This window comes from Desmodus rotundus, chromosome 4 (assembly GCF_022682495.2).
Source record: "Desmodus rotundus isolate HL8 chromosome 4, HLdesRot8A.1, whole genome shotgun sequence".
Taxonomy (NCBI): Eukaryota; Metazoa; Chordata; class Mammalia; order Chiroptera; family Phyllostomidae; genus Desmodus; species Desmodus rotundus.
The window spans coordinates 180,288,682-180,305,537 of NC_071390.1; the positions used below are offsets into that span (position 1 = coordinate 180,288,682).

At 41.9% G+C, this 16,856-nt stretch overlaps 1 protein-coding gene and 1 non-coding gene across 12 annotated transcripts in view; one reads left to right on the forward strand and one right to left on the reverse strand.

Annotated features, from left to right (window-relative positions):
• The window catches only part of ADD1 (adducin 1), a 77,959-nt gene that overhangs the window by 54,459 nt on the left and 6,644 nt on the right, over positions 1 to 16,856 (reverse strand). For 4 of the 11 annotated variants that reach the window (XM_045182917.2, XM_045182915.2, XM_045182916.2 and 1 more), the window contains exon 1: positions 11,813 to 11,947. The exons of 3 other annotated variants lie outside the window; for them this stretch is intronic. In XM_045182917.2, coding sequence (XP_045038852.1) covers positions 11,813 to 11,822 — 10 coding nt within the window. In that variant the 5' untranslated portion in view covers positions 11,823 to 11,947. Of the gene's footprint in view, positions 1 to 9,441; positions 9,539 to 11,812; positions 11,958 to 12,733; positions 12,807 to 16,856 lie in introns of those variants that run through there. 4 more of the 11 variants (XM_045182912.3, XM_045182909.3, XM_071221322.1 and 1 more) reach the window with 4 other exon arrangements.
• Positions 11,845 to 11,963, forward strand: LOC112316955 (small nucleolar RNA SNORA61). The gene has a single exon (XR_002976057.1). It is a non-coding gene; the product is annotated as a small nucleolar RNA SNORA61 (small nucleolar RNA).

The window sequence follows — 16,856 nt, forward strand, 5'->3', positions numbered from 1 at the left end:
TCTTTTCAATTTGGGGAATAAACAACTTGGAGGAGAGTGGGGAAGATTCACATCCTGTAAACAGCTGACTTTACCCAGACACAAGGGGCGTTCTGTCCCTGGGCTTCCAGGAGAGACCCCGGCAGACACAGGCTGAAACGCTCCAGTGTGTCACAAAAGAGAAAACCGGAAGCCCAGAGGACGCCAGTCACTCTCTTCAAAGGAGCAAAGAAGATGCCTATCCCTCCCCCGTCTGTCATTTAATACGTAACTAAATAACACTGGCACTTTTAACCTGAACTAACCCAGCTTTGAAATGAGTAATTCATTCTTTCCCAATTATGTTATCCTCTGTATCTAGAAAAATCTCGAGCCCTGGCCTTGCAGCCTGACTTCCTCAGGGGTATACAGGACAGGGATGCACTTGACCCATCTAGTCAAGTGTTCACCCCAAGCCTCAAGGGAGTATTAAAGCCTTATTTACTCACGGGAGGCAGTTCTCCCCAGACCCCAAGAACACGACATACTTCAAATTGGTTTCCACGCAACAAACAGTTGGGCCACTTCTGAGAAACTACAGCATATTTTCACAAGCCAATAAAAATGCAAAGCACTCTTGAATAATCGTTAACAACACAAAAAAATAAACATCCCAGAAAACGTGACCCCTTTAAAAAGTCCTAGCTGCAGGGCCTTGCCTGAGTGGAGCTCAGAGAGCAGGCACTAAATGAAACAGTGGAATATAATGTCTCTAAACAGCCATTTGAAGGATGGACCTACACTGGGAAGTGTACAGTAAAGGGAGCCTCAAAACGGGTTAGGGTTAATATGAAGTTTCACTTCCTCTTTGGCTCACATACTCTGAAAAGGAAGCAGAGGTATCACTAAAATTCCCCCGCTTTGGTGAATTGGAAGTGGCTGTTTTATTTGGCATTTCTCTGATTAGTAGGTGAGGATCAATGTTTTTTATTTATTCATTTACAGAAATTTCCCATAGGGCCTATTAATTTCTTTGTTCACCTACCTCTTCATTGAAATCTTGATGTATCTATTCCTACAAATTTGAAAAATAGTATACATACTGACTCTTTGTTATATTTGACATTCTATAATCTTATTTTTTAATGAGTAAGTATTTTAACATTTTGTATATTATGGTCTGAAAACCTTTTCTTTGAGTTCTGCTTTTAAAGAAAACGTTATTCGCGTTCCTTCACAGCACAAGTCTAATAAAATGTAGCAAGAAAGTTTTAAGACATTATCTCTGATAAACATTTTACTTTGCCTTTCTCCACAATCTCTGCAATTTTAAACATCCTCCCTTAATCCATCTGGAACTCATTCTGATGAATGGCGTTTCCCCGCTGTCTCATCACCAATAACCCTGGAGACACAGGGCATGTTTCTTCACGCCCCACAAGGACAGCTCCACTCGGCACTATCAGCGCCCCACTAGCGCCTCAAAATCAACTATCTGCCCTCAGGAAGGCCGGTCATCTTCTGCATCTCAGTTTCCTTCCTCATTTGTAATAAAATACACTCAAGTCCTATGTTCCAAGGTTGTTGAGGCCATTAGAAATAATAAATGTAAACTACCTAGCCCTGGCTGCTGTGGCTCAGTGGCGAATGCCGGCCGGTTCAATTCCCAGTCAGGGCACATGCCTGGGTTGTGGGCCCGGTCCCCAGTGGAGGGTGCGTGAGAGGCAACCACACATTGATGCTTCTCTCTTTCTCCCTCCCTTCCTCCATCTAAAAATAAATAAATAAAATATTTTAAAAAATAAAATATCTAGCACAATGTCTGCCACATAATGGGTACCCTATAAATATTTTAATTATCTAATATCTGATGAGAACATAAAAGTAACAGTACAAAATTCATTTCTAAAACTTCAAAAACATCAAGTTTAACCAATTCAAAGTTAAAATACATTATTTTAATTAAAAATAACATTTGATTATAAACTCATCTATTTTAACCTTTTCATATTTTAAGTAAAACTCCTGTGTCCTATCTGTATCAACACATGTAACACTGATTAATAAGTGAGATTTCTCACATTAATTCAATCCCTAAACCAATGTCCTAGTGTAGCTCACTGAAACAGACTTGGGTGTGGTTTCAAAAACAACTTGGGTGAGGCAAGTAAAGATAAGCCAGCCAACCATCTGTTTAACTGAAGTGAACTTTAACGCACCCTATCCTGCCTGTAGTTCCAAAATCTGTCTGTTAACTTGGTACAGAAAGAATCAGGGCTTGAGTCTTCAGCAAAATTCCATTAGCCTCTCAATGGTAACTGACTGATAAATACGCTAGCTTAGACCTTAGGGCCACCTGAGTTCTGATCCCAGTTCACCACCACCTACCAATGTAACCTTACATTGGAACGCTTCATTTCTCTATGCTTCATTTCTTCCTTTGTAAAATAGGAATATTATTATGTACCTTTTTGGTTTAAGATTAAATGAGTTAACTTATGCCAAGTTGTTAGCGTAGGTGGCTAGTTAATATTAATGAAGGAAGGGAGCAAGTTAAATCATACATTAAGCCTAATTAACTAGGGAGCTGAGTCAGACATTAAGCCAGACTTACTAGGAAGCTGTAACATTCACAGCTCCCCAGCATCCCTTGGCATCCTCCACAGAGCAGAAGGGACAGGACATATGGTCTCCCTGGGGGACAACCAGCCATTAGCAGGAATTACCAGGGGAGAGAGAAAACAGTCAAGGGGAAATTCCTCTGATGGGCACATGCCCAAGAGAAGCCAAGATGGCACAGGGGGAGGGCCCTGTACTTAGAGACACGAGCAGTAGGAGCCAAGATGGCAACCATAGAGAAGAGGTATCTAGCCTGGGAAAAGGGTCAGACTGGATGGAGACACAGAAGCCTGTAAGATCTAGGAAAGGGACTGGACAGGGGAAAGACCCAACACAAGCACATAAAGGATGAGGCAAGAGACTGGTTAGTTTAAAAGAAAAGCCTCTCTTTCCCAAGTCTGCCCCTTCGCTCACACACTCTCTGCTGTAGCAGCCACATGGGCTGGGCAGCTGCGGGAGCTCCAAGGACAGGCCTGGGTGCCGCAGCACAGCGCCAGCCTGACCACAGCCAGGAACAGAGACTAAGCTGGCCATCAGGGACAGAGACTGAGCTGGACTAGGCGTTGGCATGGATGAAACTGAACTGTGGCAGCTTCAGAGGCCCGGCTGATGCCAGGTAACGGCACATCTCCAGACCCTGGCCCTTCTTCTGGACTGTGACGACAAGGCTGGACCTCTCCCACAGCAGGACAGAGCTAAGCCAACTGGTTGTGGAGGAGACACTGGGCACCTGGGGACAGTCTCCTGTGTTTGCTCCAGCTTCAATAAAGCTTACCACTGCACTCCATCCTCCCATGCATGGGACCCCAAAATGCTTTCCCAGCCACTCCATGGGAGAACCCCATTTCCCCCAGCAACAAGTGTTTCCGTACAGTGCCTGGCACACAGTAAGTTGTAAACCAGTACACAACCACTATTCCCATTACTAGTAAATCCCACTTGGAGATCTCAAGTAAGACAAAAATTTGAGGAGCCCTACCACTCAAGTAAGATTTTACATAAAGACAAATGTTATTTGCATGTAAGAAACACATGAAACTTCCAAGGACCAAACAAACAAACCCATAACACAGTGATAATGATGTCCATGAGAATGAAACCAGAACACTGAATGGGAACACTCCCAAAAGGTGACATTACCAGAGGTCAAACGCCCAACAAAATCAGCACTGCTGAAGGCAAAACAGGAGGAGCTGATGAGCTGGAACTCTGTAAGGCAGCTGGTCCCCAACCTTTTTGGCATCAGGGACTTGTTTCTTGGGAGACAATTTTTCCAGGGCGGGGGGTCGGGGGGGTGGGGGGATGGCAGGAGGCGGAGCTCAGGTAGTCATGGGAGCCAGTCACTTCACTGGCTCCCTAACAGGCCTGGCACAAGTACCAGTCCATGCCCCAGGGTTTTATCCCTGCTATAAGGGATAAAAATAGTCTCAAGTAGGCAGTGACCGTCTCAAGAAAAAAGCATCAGGAGGGAATGTTGACCTCCAGGCTGAGATCAACTAAATATAAGGCCCAAGTCGAAAATTCAACAAACCCAAAAACAATTTCCATAAATGACTGCCACTAGAAACAAAACCCCACAGATCTAAGCCCTCAAAGACTTCAAATACCAGAATTATAATACAAAACACAGAACTGTAAAATGTATTCAAATAAATTAATCACACTGATAAATACAACAAGCCACAGGCACAGCTGAAGAAAAAATCAAATAGAACTTCTGAAATAAAATAATGTTGAAAAAAGTTTAAATCAATTAGTAAGTGAGCAGCAGCTTCAACACCGACCAAGAGGAATTAGTAAATGAAAAGATAGTTTTGAAAAAATTACCCAGAAACCAAAACAGGGAGACAAGGAGATGCAAAATATGACAAAGGAGATGGAGAGCGCAGGACGAGAACGGCAACCACACCTTCACTGGAGTTACAGGCAGAGAGCACAGAGAACACAGGAGAGTCGACATCCAGTGAGAGGATGGCTGACAATTTTACATCACCGAAAGACATGAATCCAGAAATACTCAGCAAAATAAATCAGAAATATACACCTTATACACATTATAATGAATCTGCCAAATAGCAAAGGAAAAATAAAATTTTCTAAAAGCAGACGGATCACCTGACAATTAGCCTTTTCACAAACTTGTAACAGAAACAAGAATAGAGGAGTAAAATATCTTCGAATGCTGAAAGGAGTAACTGCCAACCTGAATTGCCATACCAAGCAAAACTATCTTCCAAGAAAGTGTGTGAAATAAAGTCAGTCGCTTCAGATAAACAAAAACAGAGGTACCATTTACAGACCTACATACAGTAAGGGAGCTTCCACAGAAAAAAAAATAATCCCAGGAAAGACACAGAAATACAATAAGGACTGTAAGTAAAGAAACTGCTAAATGGGAAAGTAAATCAAAAAATGCTTTTGGATAATATAGTGATAATGATGTCCAATTTATACAGTTAAAAGGAAGGCCAGACTAAAATACTAACAATAGTAGCATGTAACTTGATCACTGAGTTTAACTGGAAGTACTTTCAATGCCTTTGTTTTGTCTGGTATGGGAATATGGTATTAATTTCAGGCTTTGCTAAATATGCAGGTAAAATATCAGGGATAACAACAAAAAGAATAGAGTATGTACCTTACAAACCAAAAGAGAAGAAACATAAAGAAAAACATAACAACTTGGTTGTTTAAAAAGGCAAGCATTTCACCCAATTCCAGAGAATCAGAAGCATATTAACCATTTCTGTGGTCACAACACAATTAAAACAAATCATAACAAATATTTTTTAAACCACATATTTGTACATTTAAAAGTACACTTTTTAAAAACTTATGTGCCAAAGAAGAAACCACAATAAAAATTTAAACATATTTTCATAATGAAAATATTACAATTGAAAATTGTTGGGTTCGGTAAAACCTACTTCTAGAAAAATGTATAGCCTTAAACACATTAAAAAAAAGAATAAGTGGGGGCTTCCGGCCAAGATGGAGGCGTAGGTAGACACACTGCGCCTCCTCGCACAACCAAAAGAAAGACAACAATTTAAAAACAAAACACAACCAGAACTGACAGAAAATCGAACTGTATGGAAGTCCGACAACCAAGGAGATAAAGAAGAAACATTCATCCAGACCGGTAGGAGGGGCGGAGACGGACAGCCAGGGCCCAGAGGACTTGCAGCAAGGCGGAGGACTGTGGAACGGGGCAGGCCAGGCTGCAGCTAGCAGACCCTGCGGCCCCACATTCGAACACAGATAAACCAGGAGGAACAGTGGGGGAGCGAACAGACCTGGCAACCCAGGGCTCCAGTGAGGGGAAATAAAGCCTCAAACCTCTGATTGAAAACACCCGTGGGGGTTGAGGCGGCAGCAGGAGAAACTCCCAGCCTCACAGGAGAGTTCGCTGGAGAAACCCACAGGGGCCTAGAGCGTGCACAAGCCCACCCAGTCCAGAATCAGCACCGGAGAGGCTCAGTTTGATTGTGGGTGGCGGAGGGAGTGGCTGAAATCAGGCAGAGTGGAGCAAGCGCCATTGCTCCCTCTCGGCCCCTCCCCCACATACGGTGTCACAGCCCACCAACCAGCTTTACTCCCCCCGGGGGAACAACTAAGGCTCCACCCCTTTACTTAACAGGTGCACCAAGACGAAAAAAAAAGGCCCAAATGAAAGAACAGATCAAAGTCCCAGAAAAAATACAACTAAGCAATGAAGAGATAGCCAACCTATCAGATGCACAGTTCAAAACACTGGTAATCAGGAAGTTCACAGAATTGGTTGAATTTGGTCGCAAATTAGCTGAAAAAATGAAGGCTATGCTAAGCGAAACAAAGGAAAATGTACAGGGAACCAACAGTGACGGGAAGGAACTGAGACTCAAATCAACGGTATGGACCAGACGGAAGAAACAAACATCCAACCCGAAAAGAATGAAGAAACAAGAATTCAAAAAAATGAGGAGAGCCTTACGAACTTCCAGGACATCTTTCAACGTTCCAACATCCGAATTATAGGGGTGCCAGAAGGAGAAAAGGAAGAGAAAAATATTGAAAACTTATTTGAACAAATAATGAGGGACAACTTCCCTCATCTGGCAAAGGAAATAGACTTCCAGGAAGTCCAGGAAGCTCAGAGAGTCCCAAAGAACCTGGACCCAAGGAGGAACACACCAAGGCACATCATAATTACATTACCTAAGATTAAAGATAAGGAGAGAATCTTAGAAGCAGCAAGAGAAAAGGAGACAGTTACCTACAAAGGACTTCCCATAAGACTGTCAGCTGATTTCTCAAAAGAGACCATGCAGACAAGAAGGGGCTGGAAAGAAGTATTCCAAGTCATGAAAGGCAAGAAGGACCTACATCCAAGATGACTCTATCCAGCAAAGCTTTCATTTAGAATGGAAGGGCAGATAAAGTGCTTGTCAGATAAGGTCAAGTTAAAGGAGTTCATCATCACCAAGCCCTTATTATATGAAATGTTAAAGGGATTTATCTAAGAAAAAGAAGATAAAAAATATGAACAGTAAAAATGAAAGCAAACTTATTAACAACCACACCTAAAACAAAAACAAAAGCAAACTAAGCAAACAACCAGAACAGGAACAGAACCACAGAAATGGAGATCACATGGAGGGTTATCAACAGGGGAGGGGGAGGGGGACAGAGGGGGGAAAGGCACAGAGAATAAGTAGCATAAATGGGAGGTAAAAAATAGACAGGGGGAGAGTAAGAATAGTATAGGAAATGTAGAAGCCAAAAAACTTACACGTATGACCCATGGACATGAACTATAGGGGGGAATGTGGGAGGGAGGGGATGAGCAGGATGGAGTGGAGTGAAGGGGGGGAAATGGGACAACTGTAACAGCATAATCAATAAATATATTTTAAAAAAGAATAAGTGATCTTTCTTTAGAAGTTAGAAAAAAACTAAACTCAAAACCATTTAGCAGTCACACTCAACTGTGTTTTAATATATATAATTTCTAACCTTAAACAACTCTAAAGGCTGTATTACAGCTTAGATTATAGCTACAAATTGTTCTGATTACTTGAATTTAAGACACAAACCATATGCCCTTCAGGGGAAAAAATGTACATGACATAAGATGGAACTCATGCATCCATTCTTGCAACCTTAATTTTTACTGAGGATAAAGATGATGTCAGTTTTATCAACAGCACAGTGAAATCTGGAGTCAGTGGTTTCAAAAGCTGAAATAACATACAAGTAACTCATTCGATGAAAAATAATGGCAACCTTCCATAGTTGTATTCAGCAAAGTCTGCGCTATTTTCATGAAAATTCTACTCCCTAGTGCATATGAAGCAATCAAAATGGAAAATGATCTACTAAGAAAAAATGTACTTTAAAGGAGAACTGCTAGCTTGATTTTTATGAAACGAAGTGATAGAAATTGCTGTGGGAGAGCAGTACACACCGTCTCAGTGACTGAACAGCTCCAGCAGGGACCCACCTGTGTCCCATGGAGAAGCCCTAACAAGCTCCTGCAGGACCCCTCAGGATGGTCCTCTCTGTCTGGCCTGAAGAGCCAGCCATGAGCCTCTGAGGCCTGTGAGCCAGACTAATTGAAGGCCTCTGATTAAGTTCAAAGAATTAGTAAGTCCCTTAAAATGCTATTATTGTCACTTAGAAACCAGAGACAAAAAAAAAAAAAATACATATCCTCATCACCTGCCTAAAAGGGAGAAAAGAAACACTGCCCTGAAGGAATTCCCAGCTTGCCAAAGCAATCGACCCAACACCCTAAGTGAAAAACAGAGCCCAGTCAACATCCCAGGTTTGGAGGAAGGTCGGTGACACTGCTCGGGCTCATGCTGTCCCAGCACCTGAGCCTAAGATAGGTACCGGATGGTGGGGTCATCTAGTTCCCCTAAAGACAGGTAGATTAATGTCACATCCCTTCCCACTGAAGCAGACACTCAGTCCTAAAGGAACTCGGGCACCATACCTAACCCTCCTTCCCTACCTGAAGCTGTCTGTACACAACGAACTGAATTAATGGTACAACATCATCAGGAAATGAGGTTGGCCTGTTAACTAAAATATTCTTAGATCTTGAAAGAATGGCTTAACCACAAAGTTCTTGTTAAGCTACAAACATGTACAGCTGTAAACATGTACACGTTTACAAACATGTACATGTACAGAGACAAAATTATCTCTGCATAGAGATTTGGATTTATTTTTTTAAAAGAGGTAGTGGGAGTAGCTGGAAAACAGAGCTCTCCATGGCCTTCCTGTGCCCTTCCCTCGTAACGTCTGCTTCCGCCTCGTCTGTCCACCGGAACAGGAGGAGAGGAAACGAGGCACACACTGACAGCGCACCTGGGCACCCTAAGTGCTCCAGAGCTCTCTCACCCTGGGCCCACTCTGCCCCGTGCAGTCAGACAAGACTCTTATTATTACTGTTGCTGTTTCAATAGATGAGAACAAGTAATTCAGAAAATTTCACCAACTTAACCCAGGACCACATATTTTGAGTAGCAAATTGGACTTGCATTCTGACACTATATCCCTAATACCCAGCACTATACCAACAGATCACAACCGACTCAGTTCAGTGAGAAAAAATTCCCAATGCATTTGCATTTTTTAGCTTTAATGATACATATTCACATATCATAAAATTCACCCATTTAAACTGTATGATTCAGTGGTCTTCAGTATTCAGAGAGATGTGCAACCATCATCATCACCCACTTTTATAACATTTTCAACACCCAAGAAGAAGCCCCAAACACATTTCCATTCTCCCCCGCAACTCCAGCCTCTTTTTCTGGCTCGGTCCACTCAGCACGTTCCCCGCTGTCCTCCAGGTGTAGCACAAGTCATTACCTCATTATCACTGCCAAGTAGCGTTCCACTGTAGGGACACACTGCATTTTGTTGATCCACTCATCAGTTGATGGACATCTGGACTGTTCCCACTTTTCTGTGATAAAAAGCACTTTTTTGTACAAATTTTTTTGTACAAGTTTTTCTGTACAAGTTTTTGTGTGGATGTATGCCCTCCTTCTGCACTGGCATTTTCAAAGCGTTTGCACAACATTCCCTCCTTTGTATCTTATAGCTGCTTCACTCCGTGATGGAGAAAACTGGAGCTGGGAGCAGTGAAGTGACTTGGTCACCCATTGCCAGGCATCCTGTTCACTCCCTAACACCACACCACTTTGTCTCCTCTGCAAGGAACTCCATGCAATAGCGTGCACATGAGAAAAACCATTTTTTAGGCAACAAGCTCCCTAAATCATTCTCAACGAGTCGATCCGTAAGGCAAATTTAAATGAAGCCTTTCAGAGTCCGAGAACAGGAGGATGTGTTCAGGAAGAGATACTCTAAAGGTCCGTCCCACGTGATGGCCTCCTTCTCCCATGGGAACACTGAAAGCTGCTATTCCAAGGCGCTGGGGAGACCCGCATGGAATCAACACCTATTGGGTCCTGCCCCAAGGGCAGCCCAGTCCTAGCAGAAGTCTGCAGGTGCCTGTAGGCTCCACCCTCCCACGTCAGCCCCACGTGTCCAGGCCCTGGCTCTCCCAAGGCCTTGATTCAGAACTAACATGTTCGATATCTGGGACAGTATTGGGGGCCACATATTGCCATGGTCAACTGTATAATTTCCCAACCTCCACAACAGTTACAATTCAGAAATACAGTTAATAATTATTATACAGTATTAGAGTTATACAGTATAACAGCCATTTACTGACAGCTTACTAGGTGCCTTTTATATATTTAATTTGTTTACCACTCACAGTAACCATGAAGACAGGTACTATCGTGACCCCTGTGTTACATGTGAATGCTTTCTCATACAGGAAGCATACAGTTGGTGGGAGTATAAATTGGTATAACTTCTTAGGAGGTTAAACTGCACACAGCTATGAACACTGAAAGTAAAAATACCTCTGGAGCAAGCAAATGCACTTCTAGGAATATATCTACAGATAGATTCATAGAGCCCAGACCTGGAGATGCAAGAATGCTGACCAAAACAGTTGTAACAGTGAAAACCTGGAAACAAATGTGCATCAATACAGCAGTGATCAAGTAAGTTACAGTGTATCTGTAAAATGAAACACCTGAGCCGGTTAGGAAGCATCTCCAAGGTGGACTAAGAGGGAGAAGATGAGCGTCATTATTCACAACAACTGACCTTTTGAGGATGGTACGTGTACACACCACCACTCTGGCTACGTGCTCTTAACCTGTCTCATGGCTTCCTCATCTGCAAAATGGGACGACAGCAAGACTTCCCACCCAGTGCTCACTAAAAACTACCTGCAGCTATTACTGCAATCTAAGGTTTATTTAATTATGATATTACTACTACTACGGCTACTAACAATAATTCTGTCACTAGATGAGCTCCACAGAAAACTGTATTAGCCATCGGTGTCATGCCTACACTAGCCTGGGTCAGGCACCAGGCATGTATACGGAACCTGAGGCAAAAGCTGCCTGCTCTGCTTCCTCAGCCAGCTCTCAGCCACGAGGGCTTCCTTCCCAGACACCCCGTCAGCCCCTGCCACCAATGGGCAACAAGAAACCACGTGCAGTGAGATGTGCCTCCACTGCCTACAGGCTTCCCCCAGACACACAGATTTGACCTCTGTTCAAATGTCACCTCCTTAGGGAAGCTGACCTTACCGCATCTAAAACAGACCCGTGCTGCCACCGTTTTCTACCCGCTTATCTTACCTCCTGGGTCTTCAGAGCAGTTACTACTACCTGACATTACAGCAGTATTTCTTCATTACCTATTTCCCGTTCTAGAATCTAAGTCCCCACGAGAGGGGGAATGTGTCTCATTCCTTGCTCTTATCCATTGTGCCTAGAATAGTGCCCAGCAGATACTAGGTGTTCAGTAAATATTTATGAAGAGGTGGAACTGAAATGCAAGTTAATAAAAGCTACAGAATAGAAAATATGCCTGCAAAATAACTTTTAAAGTTACTGTTGTCATCTTCTCCTGGCAGAGTAGAATCTCAAGATTCTGTTCAGCCAAAAGTTAAGTGTCCTATGAACTCTAGTCCTATTGTATTCAAAAATACCATTTTTTCATAAACTCATATAAAACCCTTTCAAAATATGCTCAACACTTTTAAGCCAACAGATATAAAAAACAATGTTTTATATTGGTCATAACAACTGTTTAAAAAGGTGCTTCTCGAATAAGTAAAGTTCAAAGGCAAATTTATACTTACTCCCCTTCATTCCTTCCAAAAACTCAAGTCTCACCCTCCGGCTCCCTTTCCCATCGGATTGGAACACTGGTCTTCATGGTCATAAAAGGAAGGAAAGTAATCTGAAGCTGGCCTCACAGCTCTGCAGCATGTGGGCTAGTTTCAAACAAGGTAAAGAAGAAAAAAAACCCTCAAATCTCCGGCATGCAGAAGATCAAAACAAGTATTAACTATTAAACAGTTTTGTTAAAGTTTAATATTATGCTATGTTAAGATTCTTAACTATTTTAAGGACCCATGTGATAGCTGGTAGGCACTGAACAAACTAAGGAGGTATTAGCATATTTAATTTGTTACAAACCAAATCTTAGATTCAGATTTAAAACCTTAGAAGATAGGGAATTCAAAAAGGACATCCCCCTTCTACTTGCCAAAATAACCTGCCAAAGCATGGGGGGAATGAGAACACATAACACGTAGGAGTCACAGTTAAGTGCGGTATTTTAGTGCCTTCCAACTTTCAACGAGGCTAGGAGTTTATGTAAAAAGAAAGAAATTGTTGCCATTTGCTATCTCTACCACATCAAAACTCTTAAAAGTTCTGTTGTGAACGTGTCAGGAAACTAGTAAAATATAACCCAACAAGCAAACAAGCAGGAAAATATGACCCACATTAAGGAGATAAATCAATCAAAACCAATCGAAAAGTGAAAGAGAAGTTAAAATTAGTGGACAAGGTCATTAAAAGTTAGTACAACTGAATACCACATGCTGAGAATATTAAGTAGAGAGATGGCAGATACAAAAAAAATAGAAATTTAAAAAGGAAAGTCACAATGTGTGAAATGAAAAATTACACTGAACAAGATTAATGGTAGGTTAAACCGTGCAGAAGATTAGTAAATCTGTATAGCAATAAAAACTACCCAAAACAAAACATACCAAGAAAATACAGACAGCATCGGTGTGCCGTGGCACCCCTTCAACAGTTTACCATGCACGGAACTGCGGAGTCCTCCAAGGACAGGACACGGAGAAGGAAGAGAAACAAATATGTAAAAAGTAATGGCCAAAATTTCCCCAAATTTGACAACCACCATAAACCCATGGATCCAAAAAAGAAGCTCCATGAACCCCAAGCACAAGAAACATGAAGAAAACGACTATACACAAAGGCTTATCAAAATAAAATCGCTCAAAATCAATGATAGGGGAAATCTTAAAAGCAGCCCGAACATAACAACACGTTATGTAGAGAAATGAAGATAAGGAATACAGCAGATCTCTCGTAGGAAATGATGCAAGCAAGAAGACAGTGAAGCAACATCTTTAAGTAAAAACCAGATTTTAGCCCCAAGGTTCTGAGCTTCAAGTCTTTTGACACAAATGTGTAATTTTGTGTATCCAACTTCTGTGGCAATGGCCCCTCTGAATTGTGAGCATTCCAGTGTCTCAAACACTATCATATCATTTGGCTAGATTAGGCATAATATATTTAGCATCTGCTTTTTTAGTACCACGTTTTATACCCAAAAGGCAAGAGATAAATAATTTCTGAGGGTGCATTTAGGAGAAATTAATGCACTGTTAGTAATGATTCCTCTCTCTTCTTTTGCCCCCATGTATATTCTAAATACGTGGTAATAAATCATACACTTGAGCAGCATCTGTCACTTACAAAGAACTTTGTCATTTAATCTTCATACAGACTCTGAGGCAGACGAGGACGGTATTACCATACTTACTGTATAACTGAGGAAAATGGAGCTCACAAAAAGGGAAGTAACTTGCCCAAGGATGTGAGGTGGAGGAAGTGGTGGGGAGAAAGCAGGAACAAGTATAATGCTAAACAAGGTTATTATGGCAAAGAAACTCACACAGCTAGTGTACCTGATCTTTCTAACTCCGAGTAGCTCTTTCTATTAAACCACAACTGAAATGTATTATACTAAAGGGAAAATAAAAATTTCATTCTACTCAAAGTAAAGCGGATTTCTTAATGAAAAGGAAGAACAGTTTTTATTTCTGTCCGTGTAACGAACAAGGCACAGCAACCGCCCTACAACCAATACCACGCATTGCCATGTTTCAGAACCGTATCTCTCCCGCACAGTTCCTTGGTGCAGACTAAACATGATGCCCCCGAAGAAAGCCCACTGGCAGACAAAACAATTTAGTCCAGGAGGCAGATGTTTAATTTGATCTATTGATAAAATTTAGACCCTTTGGGCAGAAACTGGAAAATGATAGCCCCCCCCAAACCCAACCTACCGCCTGTTTTTACAAGGGCCACAAGCTAAGTGTGGTTATTAAAGGTTAAACTAAAGAATAATAAATGAAACATTAATAATAAGTGATAGACAAGAAAATCATCTCGAACTTCAACATCCTACGGAACATTTTACTGGAAGTCATGCTCATTCATTTACAAATCGTCTATGGCTGCTTCTGTAAGACCACAGCAGGACTGAGTGGCCGCAACAGAGATATGTGGCCCAAAAAGCCTAAAATATTTACATCTGGCCCTTTACAGAAATCTGCCAAGTCCTGCTTTAGGAGAATAGATGGGCCACACCACCTTTTATAATTTGCCATGAACACTACTTCTCATAACCAAGCTTTAAAAACGTTAACTCAAGATCATTAATGCAACAAATATTTGTTAAGGGCCTGTTCTGTGCCAGGCACTGTGCTAGACTCGGGAACTCCAGCCATGTACAAAGTAGAGCTCCCACCCTCACCGGAAGACCAGGAGCAGCAGTTACGGTCAGGTGTCTGAAGAGTTAGGGCTAAGAAGCACAGAGAAGAACGAGCACAGCCTGGTGGTCAAGGGCTTCGCTCTGGACTTACGACATCCTTGGTTTCAATCCCCTGACTGTGTCATCTTGGCAATCACTTAAACTTTTTTTTTTAATCTGAAAAATGATACTTGAAAAGAAAAGAAAAAAGATACTAGTAACTATTTAACAAGATTGTTATAAGAATTAAATGAGAGAATACATAAAAGCACAACACCCAGCACATAGTAAATATATACAAAGATGAAAATTCAAGTTCATACACCAAATTTTAGAAATTCTATGTTGCCAATTAAAAGCACTTCCTTACTTTTAACAATTATTTAAACAGAGAGAGGGACAAATCTTAAAGGAAAGTCCCGAGGCACTTAACCTTGACACATGCACCCAATGTGGACAGTAAGCCCACCTTCGCAGAATGGTGGTCCTGGGTCCACTGTTCTAGGAGCAAAGCTGTAAAACAGCAGTTCTTAATCACCTGACCCAAGGTTGCGGGTCAGCAAGTCTAGGTAGACTCCCTTCCTGTGTGTGTGTGTTTAAGCCACTGCGATAAAACATAACTGCAAAATATTTTAGTTAAAAAAAACCTTTCATTTTTCCTTCACAAAATGACATTTTTACCTTTACCCTCTGTATCCGCTTTCAAAGATTAAGTCTACATTTCACCCCCTTTCCATAGCCTTCCTTGAAGGCTGATGACCTTATGTGCTTAGCTATCACTTTCCCAAGAGTGTGACAATTTCACGAAGATTTAAAAAGACTGCTTTAAAGTAATTCACTCCTTCCACACGTACTTACTGGGAACCTACTGCACGCAGGGCTACATGCTCAGAACACAGTGGGAAGCAAAGGCAAGATGCTACAAGAGATAAGACAGCAGGAGTGACAATAGCTGTAGGCACCAAGTTTCCCATACTTAGAATCTACAGGTCTGACATTTTGGGCTTTAAGGCTTAAATACTCAGAGTTCAGAAAATATGTGGATAATGAGGGAACAGTGAGTAATAACAGAAAAAAGATTACTAAAACGTGATGTTAACAATTTGGTTAATAATAACAAACATACTCTGTCAATATAAATTAGATGATTTTATCTCAAAAATAGCATTTCTGAAACCAACCCAAACTGTATACTGCAGGTGAAGAGCTGAAATGGCAGCTGCTTAAAAAAAAGAAAAATGTAAAGCTGAGGTGTGTTTAGCCCTGGGAGCTGTTAACTGCCACATAATAGAGAAGGCTCTAGTCCTCTCCATAGAGCAGAACTTTTGACGTACGAACATCACACCTACGTGGAGTATTCTCTTCCACTCTGATAACTTAAAATGCACCAGAGAATTCTCACCATATCTCAGAGTAAGAAAAAAGTGCCATGAACGCATAAGATTGTTATGCTGAGTGTTCTTTCCCATCTTCTGGAATAAAGTACAATGCAACGGGAAGAAGGGAAGAGACGTCTGTGCGTATTACACACGGTGTAAAGGCCCAATGGTAACGCAAACGGCACCTAGGGGTTAGTGAAATGCACATCAGAACTACAAGATACCGCCTCACACCCATTAGGTGGCTACTGCAGCTACTCTCAAAAACACAGAAAACCCGTGCGAGCGAGCATGTGAAGGAACTGGAACCCCTGTGCTCTCTCAGGGGGAATGCACAATGGCACAGCCACTGTGGAGAACAGTATGGCAGTGACTCCAAATTTTAAATGTACAATTACCACATGATCCAGCAATTCTAGTTCTGTGTGTAGACCCAAAAGAATTTAAAGTGGGGTCTCAAAGAGATGTGTGTATTCCCATTTTGTAGCAGCATTATTCACAGCAGCTGAAACATGGAAGTGAGCAAGCAAACGCGGTCCACCTGTTGAGAGCTAGGAAAGAGGGCTAGCCAATTTTAAGCATTGCTAAGCAGAAAACCTCTTGAAGGTCACCAGAATAGATAGGGGAGAGAAACAACATTGTCGGCCAAAGTAAGGGTAAAGGTAAACAATACGTGATTTGCAGAGGGCTTATTCTGAGTTACAGCCAATTAGAGGGCCATAAAACTTTGGGTGCCAGACTCATCTCGGGTCTGGACCCTTATCTTTAAACTGAGGGTACAAATTAAGTGGGACAGACAGATGGTTCTTATCAACAGGAGACAGACAGATAGTTCCTCCTGACCCCAGAGCTATGCAGAGATAGCCGCAACTCCCACTTTTGTAACTTGCTTGCTTGCTTCTCACCGTATAAAAGAGCTAGCCTGTGAGCGTTCGGCGCGACTCCCCT